Source organism: Parambassis ranga, chromosome 2, assembly GCF_900634625.1.
Source record: "Parambassis ranga chromosome 2, fParRan2.1, whole genome shotgun sequence".
Taxonomy (NCBI): Eukaryota; Metazoa; Chordata; class Actinopteri; family Ambassidae; genus Parambassis; species Parambassis ranga.
In genome coordinates, this window is record NC_041023.1 from 10,122,638 (window position 1) to 10,141,461 (window position 18,824).

General features: G+C 42.0%; 1 protein-coding gene across 1 annotated transcript; it reads right to left on the reverse strand.

Moving 5' to 3' along the window:
- Nucleotides 1-581: 581 nt before the first annotated feature.
- On the reverse strand, nt 582-17,233 carry fam91a1 (family with sequence similarity 91 member A1). Its single transcript, XM_028399557.1, has 24 exons — nt 17,162-17,233; nt 16,278-16,362; nt 15,448-15,599; nt 14,093-14,150; nt 12,251-12,318; nt 12,056-12,169; nt 11,113-11,203; nt 10,608-10,670; nt 10,304-10,410; nt 10,119-10,157; nt 8,817-8,929; nt 8,447-8,556; nt 7,887-7,999; nt 7,705-7,791; nt 7,465-7,594; nt 6,370-6,518; nt 5,687-5,821; nt 5,044-5,157; nt 4,768-4,840; nt 4,090-4,236; nt 3,603-3,704; nt 3,327-3,450; nt 3,158-3,227; nt 582-2,681 (listed from the first exon to the last, which is right to left on the reverse strand). Exons 1-24 carry the CDS (start codon nt 17,231-17,233, stop codon nt 2,496-2,498), a joined length of 2,502 nt encoding a protein of 833 aa, XP_028255358.1. The 3' UTR covers nt 582-2,495.
- Between the last annotated feature and the right edge of the window lie 1,591 nt (nt 17,234-18,824).

The following is an 18,824-nucleotide window of genomic DNA, read 5'->3' on the forward strand; positions in this document are numbered from 1 at the left end:
AAGAACAAAATAAAGTGTTAGAGTGGTGACATGCAGCCCATTTGACCGCTTCTTGGTGCTTCATATCCTCCGGCGGCATGACCCAATTTACGCCCCTTGGTGCCTCCCCCGGTAACACACTGTAATTTGTGGTGCTGGGAAATTACTGGAGCAGGGAGACATAGTCAATTAGGCAGGGCTCCACCTGTCCGGTGGGGGCACAGCAGCTGGAGACTGACACCTAAATCTTTATCCAAAAAAAAAAGCTGGGATTTCATAGGTTTACAAAGGTTTCACAAGCACATCTCTGACATCATGTTTTTCAACTCCATTTAAATCTACAAGGATAGTTGAACAAGTGTATACTTGAGGCAGATGGACAGTCAGAGCATCCGGACCGCTGCGTCTTGTGCACCATCTGTTCCACCTGGCTTACTAAACATCTAGCAGCCCACTATCATGTAATGTGATTGGCTACAAGTCAGAGCCTGCAGGGGGTGGAATCAGTGAGTCAAAACCTTTAAAAGTAAAGATTACAAAAAAAACAACACTACAAGACACTTTCAGAGAGGAAAAAATGTTCTTCTTACATATTTATTCATATTTTCATATACTTTATACATATTTATTTGTAATAATATGTATTTAGAGAGGAGATGGGGCAAAGGTGGAGGAAGTTCAGAGTGAAGGAATGTCACTTTCTTCTTTTTATTTAACCCATTTAATTACAAGATAATTATTTAGTCAGTCAATGATATTCACAGTCCCATTAAACAAGCTACAACAAAGATCTCCTAAAATATCAGCGGACATATAAAACTAGCATTTTAAACACTGTGGCGTGGATGTATATACCTGGGGAAGGATGGAGGGGGCAAGATGACTAAGTAACTGTGAGACAGGCAGGATCAGTAGGGAGCTCCTATTGTGGAAAGGTAAGTGTGCATTAAAACACACCAGTGAGGTGTACAATACACACGCATACACAACATACACACAACAGTTTCTACACAGTCATCATGCTTCAACAGGACCTTTTTTTTTCTCTATTTCAGCGTCACATTATAAGAAACAACTACCACAAGTGGGTCAAAAACTCCAGAAGGTAGACTTAAAAAAAGGGTTTCCATTTTAAACTCAATAAAATGTATTCTTGGTGAAAATTCATAACAGACTTCAGACACTTTTTGTAGGCCATCACTTTTCTGAGAAGCCGGGCAAAGCATTAGCATTTCAATCCCCAGGGTCCACGACAGCCTTCACAGCAGAAGTTGCCTTCTCTCCAGACTACAAACCCCATTTTCTTTTTTCAAAACATGGTGTAAACAGAATCCCTTGGAGACTGTGTGTGTTGGGCTGGCCAAGAGTGCACCACACTGCACAGAAGCTGGAGTTAATCCAAAGAGAGAGAGAGAGAGAGAGAGAGAGATACTGGCAGGCAACAGTGTGGCTGCAGACCCAGGTCAAACATGCAGATCCAACTGTTCCCATTCTATTTGATTTAGTACACTTGGTTGGTACAGTCTAATTCTTGGGCATGGAGGATGGTTCGTAGTTTGTGACCCATATGTACTAAACTGAACAAAATCAAAAATCAAATAAGTACATATGATAGCAGAAGGTTCTGATTGGCTGATAATAATAAAATAAAGTAAAAAAATAGAAAAAAAGATGGTCTTTGGTGTTCTTTAATAAGAAAAAAGATAACAAATGATAAAAATAAGTGAAGAAACACCTTCTTCTGGTAACGTAAGATCTAAAATCATGTGCGCATTATAAACGATCCAACGTTTTTTAAAAAAAACCCTCCATCAACCAGTTTGGACAAATCCTGCACAGTGCAAAAAAATAAATGCCCCCAATATTGATTACAGGTCATATTTTTATGGTAAGAGTTGTGCAACAGTATCATGCATTAGAGCACTGAACATGAGACGACACAGGGAGGCAGCGCATCTACCTGGGTGAGTCCAAAGACTTGGTCCTAGAATCTGCATATCGTCAAAATGATTCCTGAAGAAAACATCAGCTTCAACACTTCTTCATGTTGTGGGTCATTTTTAGAACATCTATACGATATCAACCACTTGACACTCTGATCCCAAAGATCAACAAAACATCCACTGATTGGAGGGAAGGAAAGAGGAAGGGGTGGGATGGAAAACTGGCGTTTCCAGTTAAAATGCTCTTCCAGGATAACCTGCATCACTGTTATATACTGTTATAATAGCACCACTCCAACAGATACCACTGCCTTTGCCACGAATACAAGGAATCACAGAGGGAAACAGCAAAAAAAAAAAAAAAAGGGGGAACGGTGCAAGGACAACTCCTCACACAGCAGGTAAATGACAAAGTGCGGGGCTAATTTTCCTGACAGAAGAGAAAGTGGTCTCATGAATGAAGGCGTTTCCTTTGTGATCAGATGTGAAGATGCGCCAGGCCACCAATAAGACTTCCTCAGTGAGATGCTGGAAATAGAGGGCGGTCCTGTCCGTGTCCTCTTTGATGATGGTTTATGTTGGTTGGTCTTTCTGCAAGGCTGAGATGTCCAGAGGAGGAGGGGCCCGCCCACTCCATTCCCTCAGCTGTCCGTCCTTGAAGAGGAGGTTGAGGGCAGGCAGGGGGACACCGGACTCTGCCGGGGGCTGGCTGAGAGGGTTCGACACGCCACTGTCCAGGTCAGAGGGCTGGTTGCCGACCTGCCAACAGGGCAGCATTCACAGATCAGAACAACAGGGGAGGGGACAGAGGGGATGTTATGTGAGCGGAGGGGAGGATTTCTCTGGGAGGGAAAAGTCATCATATACACTGACTGCTGTGGAGAGGGGCTGATATCTATGTCCATACTCAGCCCCTTTCTCTCAATTTAGCTCAAGCTAACCAGCTTTGTTCATTGTTTAAAGTCTCAAATTACACAAAACCCTGCCCCCACCCTGCAATGTGTACTGGTGCATAAGCAATGTGGACTGATGATGCATTTCTGTGACGGTTACATTCAACCTGAGAGGGGTTTAGCTCGTATCCCACAATACTCTGTAAACTGTCAGAACAACAGTTACCCCCAACCCTGCTTCATTCTAACAAAAGACTCTCTAAAATGAAACTTTGACAGCTGGACAATATTTTTTTTTTCAGAAAGAATTCTCAAGTGACAACCTGAAGAAACTGTTTTTACCTGGAATGTCTGAACGAAGCTCAGCACCTTGAGCGATAGCTTTCGGCTCGAGTGGAGCAGCTCTTGAAGGCTGAAACAACAACAAAGTGTAAGTCTGGCACCCGAACAGCACACATTTCAATGTTTTGAACAAAAGTTAGATTGTGGAAGGTTTTTTTTTAGCCTTTACCTATCGTTGCTGAACAGTTTGTGCGAGGCGATCTTTCGACACACTTTGCGGTTGAGCTCGGAGCTGAAGAGGGGCATACCGAAACAGAGTTCAAGGGGAACCCATTCATCTTCACTTGAAAGGGCTGAGAGAAGGAGAGGAGGGATGACTTAAATTAAAACATGAGACACATCTAGTGTCACACTGATATCAGTATATTCTAACTTACAATAATCTGATTGGCTCAAAGATATTTTAAAAACAAATAAATTAATTAACAGACAAAACAACACCTACTGTCTGTCTTTGCTTTGCCTTCACCGTTGTTTTCTTCTGTTACAAGCTCAAAGGACTCAGTGCTGCCGTTAGTGTCCAGGCCTCCACCTAAATGGGTGTCTCCTTAAAAAAGAATCAACAAATCTGCATCACCATCAAGCCATTGAAGTCTTGTTAGTGCTAGACTGATGAAGCTTCATTAAATGCGTGATTTTCTCCAGAGTACCGTGCCTCTTAGCTAAGTAAATATTTGAGTGTTATATACAAAAACATGTACATTGCTGTGATCAAGATTAAATCTGTAATTCAAAAAGTAAAGGCTAAGATTGTTCGATCCATGTCCATTAGCAAAGCCTATCACAAAAAAGGAACCCCAATTAAACTGGACTGTGAGCAATATTTATCTAATTTAGACCATTGGTGTCAATGGCCATCACAGACAGGGCCATTGTTACTAATGCAACTATAAGTCTTGTGTGTAAGAGGTGTGTGTGTTAGATCCACTTACCTCTACACTCAGTGGTGTCGCTGGCCCTGCGGCGGTGCCGGTTGTTGGAGTTGAGCATTGTGATGTAGCCGCACTGGTGCTCTAGATCCACATGTTCCTTCAGCTTCTGCAGCGCCTTGTGCACGCACATGTTGGAGTACGAGAACTCTGCACAGGAAGGAGACAACGCATAATGAGATAATGGTATTAATGTCAGCCAAAGGTTGTTTTATTCTGAAAGGACACACTTGAGGAGGATGAGATACGTTATTGTTGAGTTTGACATAAATTCTCAAAGAGAAGGATTACTCCAAATCCTACTCATAATGATTGATGAGTTAAAACCCTCAAAGCCAAAGACGGTGAATGTTTGAGTCAGCAGAGAAAAGACGAAACCTTGAGGGACGAAACGGCACCTACACATACATGCTTATATATTATTTAAATCGTTAAAGGAAGGAGGGGAGGAGTTCTATTCTGCAACATGAACAGTCCTTGGAAGCGAGTGACAAAAACTGCAATGCTGCCTAATCTTCTTCAATCTGCTATTTTCCTTATTGGAGACAGTAAAAATACTACCAAACATCCATTTTAAGGTGTTAAATTTAGCATTTTGTTGTATGACTTAGTAAATAAGAACTGTAAAAGAACTGTATATCTGTATCTGTATCTTTTTACAGCTTCATGCAGTTTTCTTACCTCCCTTCAGATCCTCTTCATCAAAAGGGAACGGGATGTGAACCGTCTCTCCATGACCATGCATGCCATGACCCTGAGGATTACACACACATATAGTGTCTGCCATTAATTACCTTGACTGCAGCAGCACACCACAGACTAATTTGCCCCATCATAGTTTCATATCGAACCAGAAACATTTTTAGGCATGATAACATAACCAACCCTCACAGCCCTTCTTGTCTTTCTCTCTCCTGAATAAGTACAAAAATCAAGCTCCTTCATTTGAGTTCTTACCTGGATGAGAACAGCAGAGTGTGTGAGGGCATCATTTAGCATTGTCAGTACATTGGATGTAGGGACAACTCCAGGGTCATGACCCCAGGAAGTGATCAGCAACCTGTCATAGGCCTAAAAAGAGAGAAAAAAATGGTTTAACACTCGAGTCATTTGCTAACTGATTAGAGTATGTTACACACAGGGTTTGAGCTTTAAGCTAAAAATTAAGGCGTGTTCTGTTTGGTTAATCATGTTCCACTCAGAAAGTCGTGAAGGAAGAGAAGGTGCTGATAAAGCTGTCAAAATGAACAGAGGTGTAAAAATATCTGCTTCGATGTTCTCATAAAGTGATCCATTTCCATGATATTACCGGTGTTCCCCTGAGAGTTCCCTTTATCAAGTTCGCTTTTGTCTCACATTCCCTGCTTGGTGAAAAAATTCTAACATTACTGCAGGTGCACAGACAAGTATGAGAAAATTAGGGTTGACCGAGAAGGAGAAGGCAGCAGGTGCTCTAATAAGTGACAGCAAGGTCAAATGTTTGAGTGTGAGAAAACCTATCATGTGTGTAGCTTTTCTTTCTTATCTGACTTCAACAAGATTTTGTTTCCTTGTATCTGCATCACATACCTACACTGTTTAATCATTAGTTCAAACTAACCTGGAAAATGTCTGGGAGTTTTCGGAGCCTGGAGCCTTTGGAGAGCAGCAAAGATGGTGGGCCTTGGCCAGTCACATGGTACAGGTACAGCTTGAACCAGATGGAGCTCACCTCAGGGATGGCTGGGCCAATGTGCTGCAGGGATAAACAAATACACACATGTACACATACAGAACAAACGCATGCAAATGGTACACACATATTTAGGCGCCTGTCCATCATCTTCAAATACACAAAATGTAACAGACAATGAGTTGCTGTTCTTCTGTCAGGGGAGAAACTGAAGCTGCTATTAGAGATGTGAGCAGAGAGAAGAGAAGAGAAGAATTCAGCAAATTCCACTCCACTGAATCGCAGCAGTGTGAGAATAAACAGCAGCATGAATGGCACAACAAGAGTTTAACTTCATTCCCTCTGTGTCTCCGAGCTCAGCTAGAAAGCTGGAGTGTGGCCAGACAGAGGAATTACTCATGAGCCTTTCCACCCTTCCTCCCCCTCTCTTTGTGTAGCCTTGTTGTTGGGGCACAGGCTGAGCACTCATAAAGAATACTCACACTGTCGCACACAAATGTGTACACTAGGTGAGAAGGCAAACGCACACATACTAACTGTCAGCTTAAACACAAACTCCCCAGCACGCCACATAATTTCTCCTCTGCTCATCTTCCCTCCAGCCATCGTACCTGAGGCGTGCAGCTGCTGATGGGTCTGATCTCGTTGCTGAGCGGTGCCATCGAGACCAGCAGCTTGTAGTTCTTGTTGAGGACACGGCTGCAGGTGGCCTGGTCCAGACCCAGCAGGCTCTCGCAGCGCAGCATGTCCAAAGGGAAACCTGGTAAAGGGGAAAAGAACACCTTCACCAAACAGACAAGAAAGCAAAAAGCACGTTGTGTACTGTTCTCTTCTTTGATGTGACTAGACTGACATCAATAAGTAGGATTTCTATTTATTGTTCTTTTTTGGCTGTATGATACACACCTACATTTATTCCTCAATGCAGAGACTAAGTAAGTTACTGTGCAAAAACGTTTCAACAGTTTTTTGACTAAATAAAGTTATGTGCCAATTCAGTTATTAGTGCTGTATTTTGTTTTCCTTATTGAAGGCTGTAATTAACTCACAAAAACAGCTGCAGCAGTAAAAACTGGATGCTACAATGTATTTTTGTTGACGAGACCCATACTTCTCCAGCTCCCGAAAGAACAGTCATCATTAGACTCTTGTATCATTAGGGGCTTTGTTTAGCTTTAGCCAGCAGGCTCTCACTTCTCAGCAGAGCAGCAGCTTGAGGAGGACTGAGAGATAAGACAATCAGAAGTGAGGCACGCAGCCAAAACCAAACAAACAGCATCTGCTGGCACATTGGTGGCTACATGGAAACTTAGAGATCTGCTTTGTCAGTGTTGAAGGACATGTTCTCTGCGGCTCCCCCTAGAGACATGCGCTGAACAATACAGGATTACCCTGCATTCATAGTGCGCTGCTGTTCAGGATTTATATTTAAGAGAAGGTATGTGGTCACAAGACGCTGTCAGAGTCAGAGAAGAACCTAGAAGAGTACCTTTTATAGAGTATATTTTATATGTTTAATATTATACAGTATAGGTGTGTATAACCACTGTAGCAACATGTTCATGGACAGAAGCAGCACAGTTCTGTATGTATGATGAATTTAATGAGACACAGACAGACAAAAGCGCTAATAAATAGCATATTACTACAGCTTTCTGGTGTCTATTTCTTGAATGCAGCTACCCAAAATGTGCATATATAATTACCTATATTTGGGATATCGGGTCCCTGGTCCTGAGTGAGTTCTTTGTTGTAGCGCAGGAAGAGAATGGTGTTTTTCAGGGTCAGAGCATGGTCGAAGTACCGCTGGGCCTCACCCTCTGCGGTGCTCTCCACCTGAGACAAAGACAGGTTTCACATCATTTGCAAGCATCATTTGTACATACAAATGACGACATCAGACAAGATTATAATGGAGGCAAACAAATTTAGTTTGCTGGCCTCACCTTCTCCAGCTCAGCCAGGAAGCTGTCCAGAGTCTCATCTGACAGTTTGCCCACCTCAAACATGGTCACTGCATGACTCTTCAGGTTCTATTAGCACCGCATCACAGAAGAATTAGATTAATTCTGTCTATACAGCCTTTAGCGTCTTGTGTGTTTCAATGCATCCATGTGCAATCACTAACCGGAGACAGGTTTCCCATCATGAGGAAGGCTGTGAGGGTGGAGTCAAAGAGGAAGGCAATCCTCTTGGTGGGGGCTGCCGGGATGCTCAGGCTGCTAACACTGGCTGTGTCTGCTGCAGAGACATATAAAACACTATGAGAAATACTAATTCCTTTATTAATGGACATTAAAGCCAAAGTAATCACCCAACTAATTGTCAGTTATTCTTCTTCAAATGTGTTTACAACACAAACCATGTCTCTCTTGAAAACACATTCATTTGAACTGATTAAATGAACTGATTAAATGTAATGTGGTTCATCAACAGAGTGCCAGTCTAATATGGATAACATGAACAAAATCAAAATCACACCAAAAATTAGACCACTTCAGTCAAACAAACTTTAATGTGAGAATGACTTTGAGAAGCATGAGTGAGCTTTCTCAGGGATTAATTAGCGCTGCTGCTTCCAACTTCTGAAGTAGCATTCATAAAGTGCTCTCTGTGCATACAGCATGTGAGTTTATATGCATACGCTGCAGAACGTGTGGGTGTGTGCAAGTGGACAGGCAGACAGACCTTGGTCCTCAAGGCTGGTGGTGTCGGTGTCAGTGGCCGAGGAGCCTGCTTCCATGACAGGACTGCCTTGCTCCCAGGACAACAGCATCTTCTGGGGGTCCATAGTGCTCCTGCAGCAGAGCACAGATCCACAGTGACACATTCATATTTGTTTTGAAAGCTTGAATCTTCAATCAGAAATTTGATGATAAGTCTTCTTTGAGGGTTTAGTTATGTAAATATATACAGAATCTTACACGTTTCTCTCAGCCCTCTAAGGCTGGGATTATACTCACAGACATCATGGCACATTTACCCTAATAATAATAATAATAGCTTCAAACTATATTGCCAGTTCATGTGGCGAGATCATTGAAGTGGCAGTACATACTTGAGCCTGTTAACAGATGGGGCGTTCTTCCAGGTGGGGTGGAGCTGGTCTGAACTGAACACCTGACCCTTCTTTACAGCAAAGCCAAGGCGACAGTACATAGACACTGCATTCTGATAAAATGCAGGAGAAACACATTTTTTAATTAGCACATGAAACAAGCATAACAAGCTTTGTGAATTCTCCTTTGTTAACTAAAACAGGAAAAAAAAGTCAGTCAACAGCTGTCTGGTCTTTGTTTTACTTCCTTAATTTATACAGTGGTTCAACTTGCCACACTGTATTTAGACTGAATAGGATTTCTCAGTTGACTACAGTGGGCCTGATTACTTTCTGCACCTCGTGCCAAAGAGGGACTGCTGAGGTCAACTAGCCGTCCTCCTGCCATATCAACAGCAGTTTCTTTTGGGCCGCTAGGTACTCATTACACAAAGGAAAGTTCAATTCTTGAAAAAGTTCTGCACAAAGGAGACATCTCAATCATGAAGTTACAGCTTTTCTGCTGGAGAATCGCTGCCACTTCTCTTTAAGTGCTGCTTTTCAGAGACAGGAATGAGATGGGAGTGAGGCACAGGGGGAGTCGAGCTCTTCACACTGGAGGTCATAGCGCTGTGAGAGAGTTTGGCTCTTTGTTTGATGGAGAATGAATAGGAAACTGGGTCAAACTCAAGCACCAATTCAACTAAAATGGTGCTGCTCAGCCGTCTAGTATAGTCATGGGGTATGATGAATCTAATATGACACAAAGTGTGAGAGTGTGTCAGTCTCGAGTAAATGCCTGTATGAGAATTTATCTAAAATGGTACAGCTAAATTGTGCTCATATAGATCCTTCTATAGACAAAATGTCTCAGCTTTTTCCACAAAGGTGCACATTTCTAGGCCTTCTTTAAAGGGTGCAGCTTTGACTTAAGACATATTTTTGACCTTTGACCTCCAAAATCAAATCAGTTTCTCTCTGACACCGCATAGAGAAGAATGGGGGGATTTACAGACAACCTAAAAATATATAGCTATAAAGCCCAGCCACGGCAGTCAAAGGCATGAAAGCATAAAAATGAAGAAGACTGCTCCCTTTCCCGTTCTTTCATTTCATCCACACAAATCCACAGTGTGTGCCTTCAAGCACAGACAGGCATGAAGAATGTCTAAAATCTCTTCAAAAGCCAAAAGTGGAAGCAGAAAATTACCTTCCATTTTGTCAGTGACACATTGACACATTTTGCCTGACTTTTCCCTCCTCTTGTGAAAAACAGTCTATACATTTACAATGGGACAATCACGCTGTGCAGTGGACACTCACCTTCACTAAGTCCAAGTCAATCTCCAACACATTCGCAAGCTGAGAGACAGAGAGGGAGGAAGGATCAGCAGAAAGAAACAAAAAAAAGCAAGACTTGGTTGAAAAGATGATCAATAAACACACAGTTACATCACGCTGAAGGAAAGGAGAAGCCAAGTATAATGAAACACATTTCCAGAGCCTACCTCTGCCACATTTGTCTGCTCATCAATGGATACAAAGATTTTGTAGAGAAGTGTTTCAAAGTAATCACCCTGGACACGGTTCATGACAAACCCTTCCAGTGGAGGCACTGAAAGAAACAAACAGCGCAAACACTTCTTTTCAAATTCTGTATGCAACTGTGATAACACTACGAGCCATCCGATCTGTGCAGGTCCATTACATATAATAATTGTTTATGTTCCCACAATTAATTTATTTAAGCGCTATGTTTAGTCATAACAGAGGTGTGTAAACTCCCCCACAGACACACACACACACACACACCTGAGATGCAGCTGTCGTCAGATATGGGAACATCCAAGTAGATGAAGCCCCGGTTGTACAAGCCTGCAATAAAACAACAATAACACTCCGTTAGCATAATTGACATAATTGTCACGGCTGTTGCCGAGCCCAGAAAAAACAAATCTTACATTACAAACTCAGGTTTATTGAGCTTCCCCTGAGTACAACAGAAGTGTCCTGGAAGAATTTCCATCCAATGAAATCTCATTTGAACTGCTACTTGTGTTCAGACCGTGTCTCCTGTATCTGATTGTATTGGTTCCCACTCAGTCACCGGCAGCACTCCGGTGCAGAGGTTCATCACTGTCAACCTGATCTCTAATTAACATTTAAACTGCATGGACACAACCTCAGGGGCTGTGAAACTCAGAGCTGCACGATGACTCTGCACTTCTTATTCGAAGGCTGCTAATTACTCAGCAGGATGTAAAAGTTTACTATTATCTCATTGTTACTTAAACATAAGATGACACATAATACTCACTTAATACCACATTGTACTCCATTGATCCAGCCAGCTGAGGACCAGAATCTATCATCTTATCAATAGCTTTCTTCTCTGCTGGAGAACAGATCTGCAATTCAGCACACACACATATATGAGAACAAGCCTACACCGACAGTGGTGCGTATCATGCCTGCATGAGTTTCCTGGCTGTTTCCCATTGTTATATTGCTATATTTTTTGTGAAGTGGGGAAGATTTCTTAGAAACGTGTTTATTTTTGAAAACTTCACATGCAGTGCAGGGGCTTACAGAAAGCAGTGTGAATTTCAATGAGAGCTCAGCTCCCACCGGTACATATCATCCTCAGTTAAGGTCAATGAAGTTAAGGAAATCAAAACAATCTACTCCTTTCCCTGGACCAATATGTCCTCTCTTGTGCTCTATATGTATATTAACCCTTAGGGATTTGTGTGCAAGCTGAGTTTTGCCTCTTTTTTGTGCCGTCTGTCTTCTAGGCCAGTGTACTCCTTCTTCTTCTATCTCTGTGATGTTGTGATAGATCATTGTTGACATTTTGTCATCTTTGTAGCATCTATTACATATCTGTTCATCCTCTGCAGTTCTTCTGAAGACTTCTTTCATTTTGTTGGAGGGAAGGAATGTTTTTCATGAGTTATTATTATTTGGAAGCGTTTTCTGAACAAGTCACTACACATTCCAAAGAAATGGGCATGATAATTCTAAGCAAAGTCTAAATGTTACACTGGTGACTAATTTAACTGAACACAATGAGCTGAAGCCTTATATCTTAATATCTGAGAGTAAAGGATGATCACAAGAAAGAATATAAAGAGTTCAGTTAGCCCATAATGTGTGAATTTGACCAGCCCTATGAACCAAGAATGTATGTATGCTCTGAGTTTTTAAACTTTCAACTTAGTTTTACACAGACACATATCAAAGGAGAGAGTCTGACGCACCCGTATGTCATCCTCAGTGATGTAGCCCGTCTGTGCCACCCACCAAGGCTCCACAGAGATCTCTACCGGCTTGGCTGGTAGAAGGTCACGTGCAGATTTCCTACGGAAAAATTTCTGAAGAAGAAGACATTTAAGGCAAGCAGCCGAGTTAAAATGTGCATTGACATGAACTCATATGGTAAATTCACATCTTACTTTGGAGGACCTGCACTGGTTCATCAGGTCAATATACTGATTTCTACCAATGCCGAGCAGTCTCAGACCTGTGGGATAATGGGAAAATGAGCAAGTCTGTGAAACTCAATCATTCTGCTCATGAACTTGTGCAAAATAATCAGGCTGCACTGCAGCCGCTGAGAATAACAACAAGAGGCGATGACTGAGAATGAGTTTCTTTTTTTGGATTTTTCCAGCTTCATAGTTTTAGTTATTTCAGTGAATATTATAGCTTCACAAGGTCTGCAGTGTAACAACGTATCCAAACTCACCACACACACACAAACACTGCACAACACTACTAATCCATCAACCAACATACAACAAAGAGAGTTTTAGCTGTAATTAAATTACAACATATTTTTGGGCCATATAACAAAAGTTTAATAGTAGCACTCTGGTATGTGTAAATTTGGCTCCAAATCCCACAGCATCACCTCCTTTGCTGCACAGGCCAGAAAGAGGCAGCGCAAACAGTGCTGGGATGGCGGCCAACACAAACAGGAACGAGCGAGGCACGTTCACATCTCGGCCTCCTAAAGCAACACAATCCTACACACATACCCTGCTGTTTCACCAAGACGCAGACACAACACACGAACATCCACCCACGCAAAAAAAGCTCTCTCACTTACACACACACACACACACACAGTGCCTCCTCATCCACCTACTGCTGCATGACACACTTCACAAAGCTCCTCCAGGGAGATTAGCAGAGAGAAGCCCCTCCGAGTACGGCTAGGACAGCCTGCTGGCGGCCTTCTGTCTCCACAGCATGAAGGTCCATACTGCCAGGACTTACCAGCCAATGCCAAAGCTGTTTTCACTTGACACCAGAAAGTCACAACAACTGCCTCTTTACTTGACTTTCACCTCATCTTTGTCAGGTTTTACATTAGTTTCTGGGAAACACAGCCCACTCAGTGATGCAAATAGAGGAATATTTCATTCACTATGAAGTGGGATTTATATTAGCCAGTCAAAAACCATTTGGGTCATTTGCTTGGTCATGGAAGTATTTATTAATGTAATGGATATGATTGTGTGATAAGATTGAGAGGATCAATAACAGAGATGTAAGGAAAATACTTGGATGAAAGAGCATCTGTCGCATCTGTCAGAACATATGCTCCTTGTGCCTAAAGGCTGGCATCCAGGTGCCAATCTCCATCCGTATCAACAGTTAAAAAGAGCCAGATTTCCAGGAAAGCATTTTGACATGTTCATTGAATTTGTCTTTTTAATGTAAAATGTTAAAAAAAGCAGTTTCTCCAAAATGGAGAAAAACCAACAGGGCATGAATTAAACAGCCAGTTATTGTCCTAATTAATTACCTGGTCTGAAAAATGTCAGAGATCCCAAATGTATTCAGTTTACAAAAAAACAGAAATGATCACGACCAAAACTAATTAATTTAGTTTGTTTTGTTTTCATATAATTTTGCTGCAAGAAATAATAATTCTCTCAGAACTGATTAATTTTCTGTCAATCAAATAATTAATAAAGGTGTAGTTTTTGTTTACGTTACAAGGGTGCATAATGAAGAACTGATGCAACAACCCTTAAGGACATTTAAAGACCTTTTAAATGTGCCTCCTAAGACCTCCATACCCACATCTTCCTAAAAACTTTCTTAGAGTCTGTACCTCCACCCAGAATATTCCATTCCAAGTCAGAGCTAGTGAATATGTGGGAAATAAACCAAACATTCACACACAGAGTGGGTGCGGGAGGCAAACAGAACCTCAGTAAAATCATTTCAACAGTGTGGGAGAGAAAAGGGAAGCTGAGACGAAAAAATAAAGGAAAAAAACTCACAGTCAGCAGCAGTGAAGTTTGGCAAGGAGTCGTAACTCTTCTCACTGTTCATAATATCCTGGAGGTGCAAAAAAAAGAGAAAGGAGAAAGAAGAATTAAACTCATTTTTTCTCCCCTTTCTATGTCCCCTGCCTCTGATTAATAACAGGATTAGCAGCCGTGCTAATTTCTACTCCCCATTTTCATTAACTGCTTAAAAGGGATTATCAGAATGTGACATAGCTGTAGGCAATTTAGTGGTCACAATTAAAGCTCAGCCTTAGTTTAGCGTAGGAAGGTGGATGAAGCCCTTTAAAGGCAACGGTTGGTCTTTATTTCTGTTTGAAAGTGATGACAAAAACACACATCTGTCTGAATTGAAGGGGAAGTATACTAAATGTGGAACAAACCAATGTGGCAGCTATCACCTGCACACACAGCATGAAACCCAGAGCAGTAAAGAAACAGATCCATGTACAGAAATTAACATTAGCAGTAATCAGCAACAAAAATAAATGTGCATTATATTCATAAATATAATCCAGCATCAAAAGGCAGCACATAAGCTCAGTCTTTGTAATCTAAAAGAACATGTCAGAAGTCAAGGAGAACCGGACTGGTCCAAGTCTCTGACAGACTGGTTCTCTGTGAGCCTGGCTGTGCCAGCCTCAGACAGACTGTGCTTTATCAGCGAGTGTGAGCCGTCATGCAGGCAAAGCCTGAACTGACTGCAGAGCAAACAGCAAAGATTTTCCCTGGGTGTGTTTGTCCTGGGATCAGTCCTCTGCGTCTCCCTGAGCTGCTATATGAAGCTTCACCAGACGCTGACTGACACCTAGTGCCTGACCGATGCCAAATCTGTCAGCATGGGGAAAAAAGCTGTCTCTGAAAAGACAAAATATTACACAGACTTTCTCCACCTTTCTTGTTGTCAAATCTTTTAACTGTAACACTGCACAGTGTACAATGCTACGACAATGACGACCAATAAATGGGATGTAATTTAAGGTGCACAATTCACTTTCTTATTCCTAGTGACAAAACACATAACAGCATAAAGGCTCTGATCCTTCTTGTCATAATGGTTTTGTGAAGGTCTTGTCTGAACGTGTCATTCCTGCAGTCGTCTCCAGGGATGCCAAAATTGAAGACATTGTTCAGTTTAAATTAAGGGAGACTGGATGTTTCCAAAGCAATTATAAAATCTTTTCTGCAGCACAATAAGAATTCCTGCTTTCTTGCTTTTTGAAAGAAATGTGAAATGAGAGAACAAGGGGCATTCCAGTAAATGGCAAGCTGCTTACAGAGATTATGATAACAGAAAAGTGTTTGATGTTCGGCCTGTTGCGCTCGGCAGCACTGCACCAGTTACTTACCTCCATGATTCCTATGTAATATGAGAATGGAGTGACTCGTAGCCCTTTGACCATGATGTCAGACAGGTGGTAGGGGTACAGCATCAGGTGGTCTCGGCTGTACTTCAGCAGCTCCTCATAATACTTGCGCTCATCCTTCCTCACGTGGCGCACTGCTCGTAATAAACAGACACATACACACAGCAGTTAGGTCACAGACAGAGGTGAGTGTCTTTTGGTCAATCTATACCACAATCAATAAAGGTTAAAAACAGAGACACTCCAGAAAGGTCAAAAGAGAAGAATTGATTTCAGAGTGCATTTTACCACACTGCTATTTAGAGCCATTTCTCACATATTATTACTCAACTGGTACAAGTTAAGGACTAGGGATGTCCCGATCCGATCACATGATGGGAAATCGGGCCCGATTACGTGATTTCAGACTTCCCGATAAGGACTCGGATATATATTTATTAGGGCTCTCAAAGTTAACGCCTTCTGTGCAGGGTGGCTCTGTGTCCTGTAGTGTAGGGGTAGGACAGTTGCTTTTGGTGCGAGGGGTCCTGGGTTCAAGGTGTCGATGAGCTGCTGCGTGTCTGAAATCTCCTAGCGTGGCACTCTGGACACACCCACACACACACACACGGTATCGGCAGATACTCAAAATCAAATGACTCGGACTCGAGGGCAAAAAAACCTGATCGGGACATCCCTATTAAGGACGAGTATTCATAAGGTCCTCAGCTCAGCTATCTCTCACACACACACACACACACACACACTGACACCTTGTATGAAGTCAAACAGAATTTTCTTTAACTTTACATTTCAATCACAAAGTTACTCACCTAGGTTATTGCGGAATCGCAGCTGGTTGCGGATGCTGTACAGCAGCACATGTTTCTCATATTCACGCTGAGAGTTCCCCAAACTCTGCACAGAAAAGCAAAGCACACAGGTGAAAAGGACAAATTACCACACTGGGAAGCAAAAAAATAAACAACAGGCCCACATGTAACTTCCTGTTTGCTCCAAGTGGCTGAGCAATGTGTGCATTTTTTCATTTTCCTGACAGGTCTGTGTGGGAGTAGCTTTAAAAGTATGTAACATCTTACAGATATTGATGTTGATGTTGTGGTGTACAAGCACATAATTCCAAACTAATTTTCCACAGGCACACACATTTTAGAAGTACAATGAACATCACAGGTTAAAAGCTAAAAATCACTAAAATGTTAAATTATATATCCATAAGTTACAATGAGTCCTGGGGGATGCAGGGATCTCTAACAGTAGCAAAGAGCTTCTGTACCCGCCTCCACTTCACCACGACATGTTGGCGTAATGGAACAACGTTTATGCAGGAAGTGGGGGTTATGCAGACTAATAACAGTAAAAACATACTTTTCCACATTGCATGAAGCGCTCTGTGTGTACACAGGTGCTTTGCAGGTGACATCCACGGGCTAAAAATCATGTGGCGCCACCTGTGAAACAACCTGTCATGTGATGCCAGTGGAGTTTTGCAGAGCTGTGGGGTAATGATGGTCAGTTATGGCTCCGGTTGGATGGAGAAACCTCTGCAGAGGAGGGGAGCGAGTCGTGCGGCACTGACAGCTCTGCCTGTATGACACAGAGCCCCGCGGTGACATTGACAGGTTCAGCCCCCCCAGGACACAGCGGCGCCTCCCCCCCTCTCACCTTGCCCCGGGGAAACGTTAAAAGACGTTACCTGTTTGACATTAGCTGGGAGCTTGTTCCACGGATAATTCTGCCTGATGTGAAATTCCACGTCCGTGTTCATCGCTAGCTAGCTAGCTGGCTACAAGCAGAATTCCTCGAGACGATCAAAAACGGGCTCTCCAGGGAAGTCCACGGCGACTTCACCCTCCCCGACACCCAACAACTGAGCGAGGCGACCCCGGTCTGAAGAGATGTGTTTATCCGCTGATTATTTTCCTTTACAATAAACGGTCACTTCCTTGTTGTATTTTCGAACGAGCCGTTCGTCACGCTCGTGGCTACACTCGTCACTTCCTGTTGAGGCGTGACCGCAGAGCTGAATGGAGCTGAGAGAGTGAGGGGACAAATGATGAGGGGTCATAATAGAAGCCCATTACTGTCATGTTACATAACATTTCATCTTTGAAAGGAGTTATTACTCGGACATACATACAGAGAGCCCACATTAGAGCAAGATGTCAGAAATCACAAGGAAATCATGGGGCCCGGACCAAAAAAATCAGCTGCAGGGGCCCGGTTAAAGGTCTGCATGCATCCTATTATCAATCAGTGGTGGAGGAAGTACTGAAGCTTGGTACTAAAGTAAAAGTACAAATACCCAGCAAAATATATACTCACGTAAAAGTAGAAGTGCTACATCAACAATCCTACTTAAGTCTTAAAGTATTAAAAGTAAAAGTACTTATTATTGACTTCCATTGCAAGGGATATCTGAAATAATCAAAGAAATGATCTTATAATTAAAGTTGACGGTGTGTAGTTAATTTACATTTTCAGTACCCAGAAGCTATAAACAGGTCTGTGTGTCATGAGGCAGGATGTGAGCATCAAGTTAACAGAGAGGCTGCTAATAAAAAGCAGGCATTCACCATTTTTACTGTGTAAGTATCCCTGCTGTAGATTCATGTTATGATTCATGTTAATCATTATCGGAGGAATTTGTGTTAGTAGACAGTAGCTAACTAGTTAGCTAACTGAGCCAGAGCACCGGCATCATGACCGAGGCTCATTATAGAAACACAGTGTGACACCACCTCCATGCAGAGTCTGACATCAGTCCAGCATTGTGTTTATCAAATGTAACAAGTAACTACAAACACTGTAGAAATGTAGTGTAGTTGAAAGTACAGATAATAGCTGCAAAATGTAATGAAGTAAAAGTATAAAGTATGCACTATTATTTTTACTTAAGTAAAGTATAAATACATAAACAAATTACTTAAGTACAGAAACAAAGTACAAATACTTAGTTACATTTCACCACTGTTATCAACTAATGTCATTTAAGTGTCTCATTACTTCCCTACCTCCATACCCTGCCTGTAAATCTATACCAGCTTTATTCATATCTGCTAAAGACCTTCAAAATATGCCTTCATAACAACAACAAATACCTCAATGTAGAATTGATCTATAATAAACGGAAATCATAAAAAAATGACCATCACACATTTGGGTCTGTCAGTGAGTATGAAGCAGAGACATCATCATGCAGCTCACTAAAGTGAGGTTTTAATCCCATAAGATGTGAAGTGAACATTGAAAAGTGTCATTTGTAATTTTCTTCTGTGCTGCCACATTTTTCAGCTTCACTCTTGCAGCAGTCTGCAGCACACAGACCATGACATACAAGCGTGAAGCTGTCACTTAGT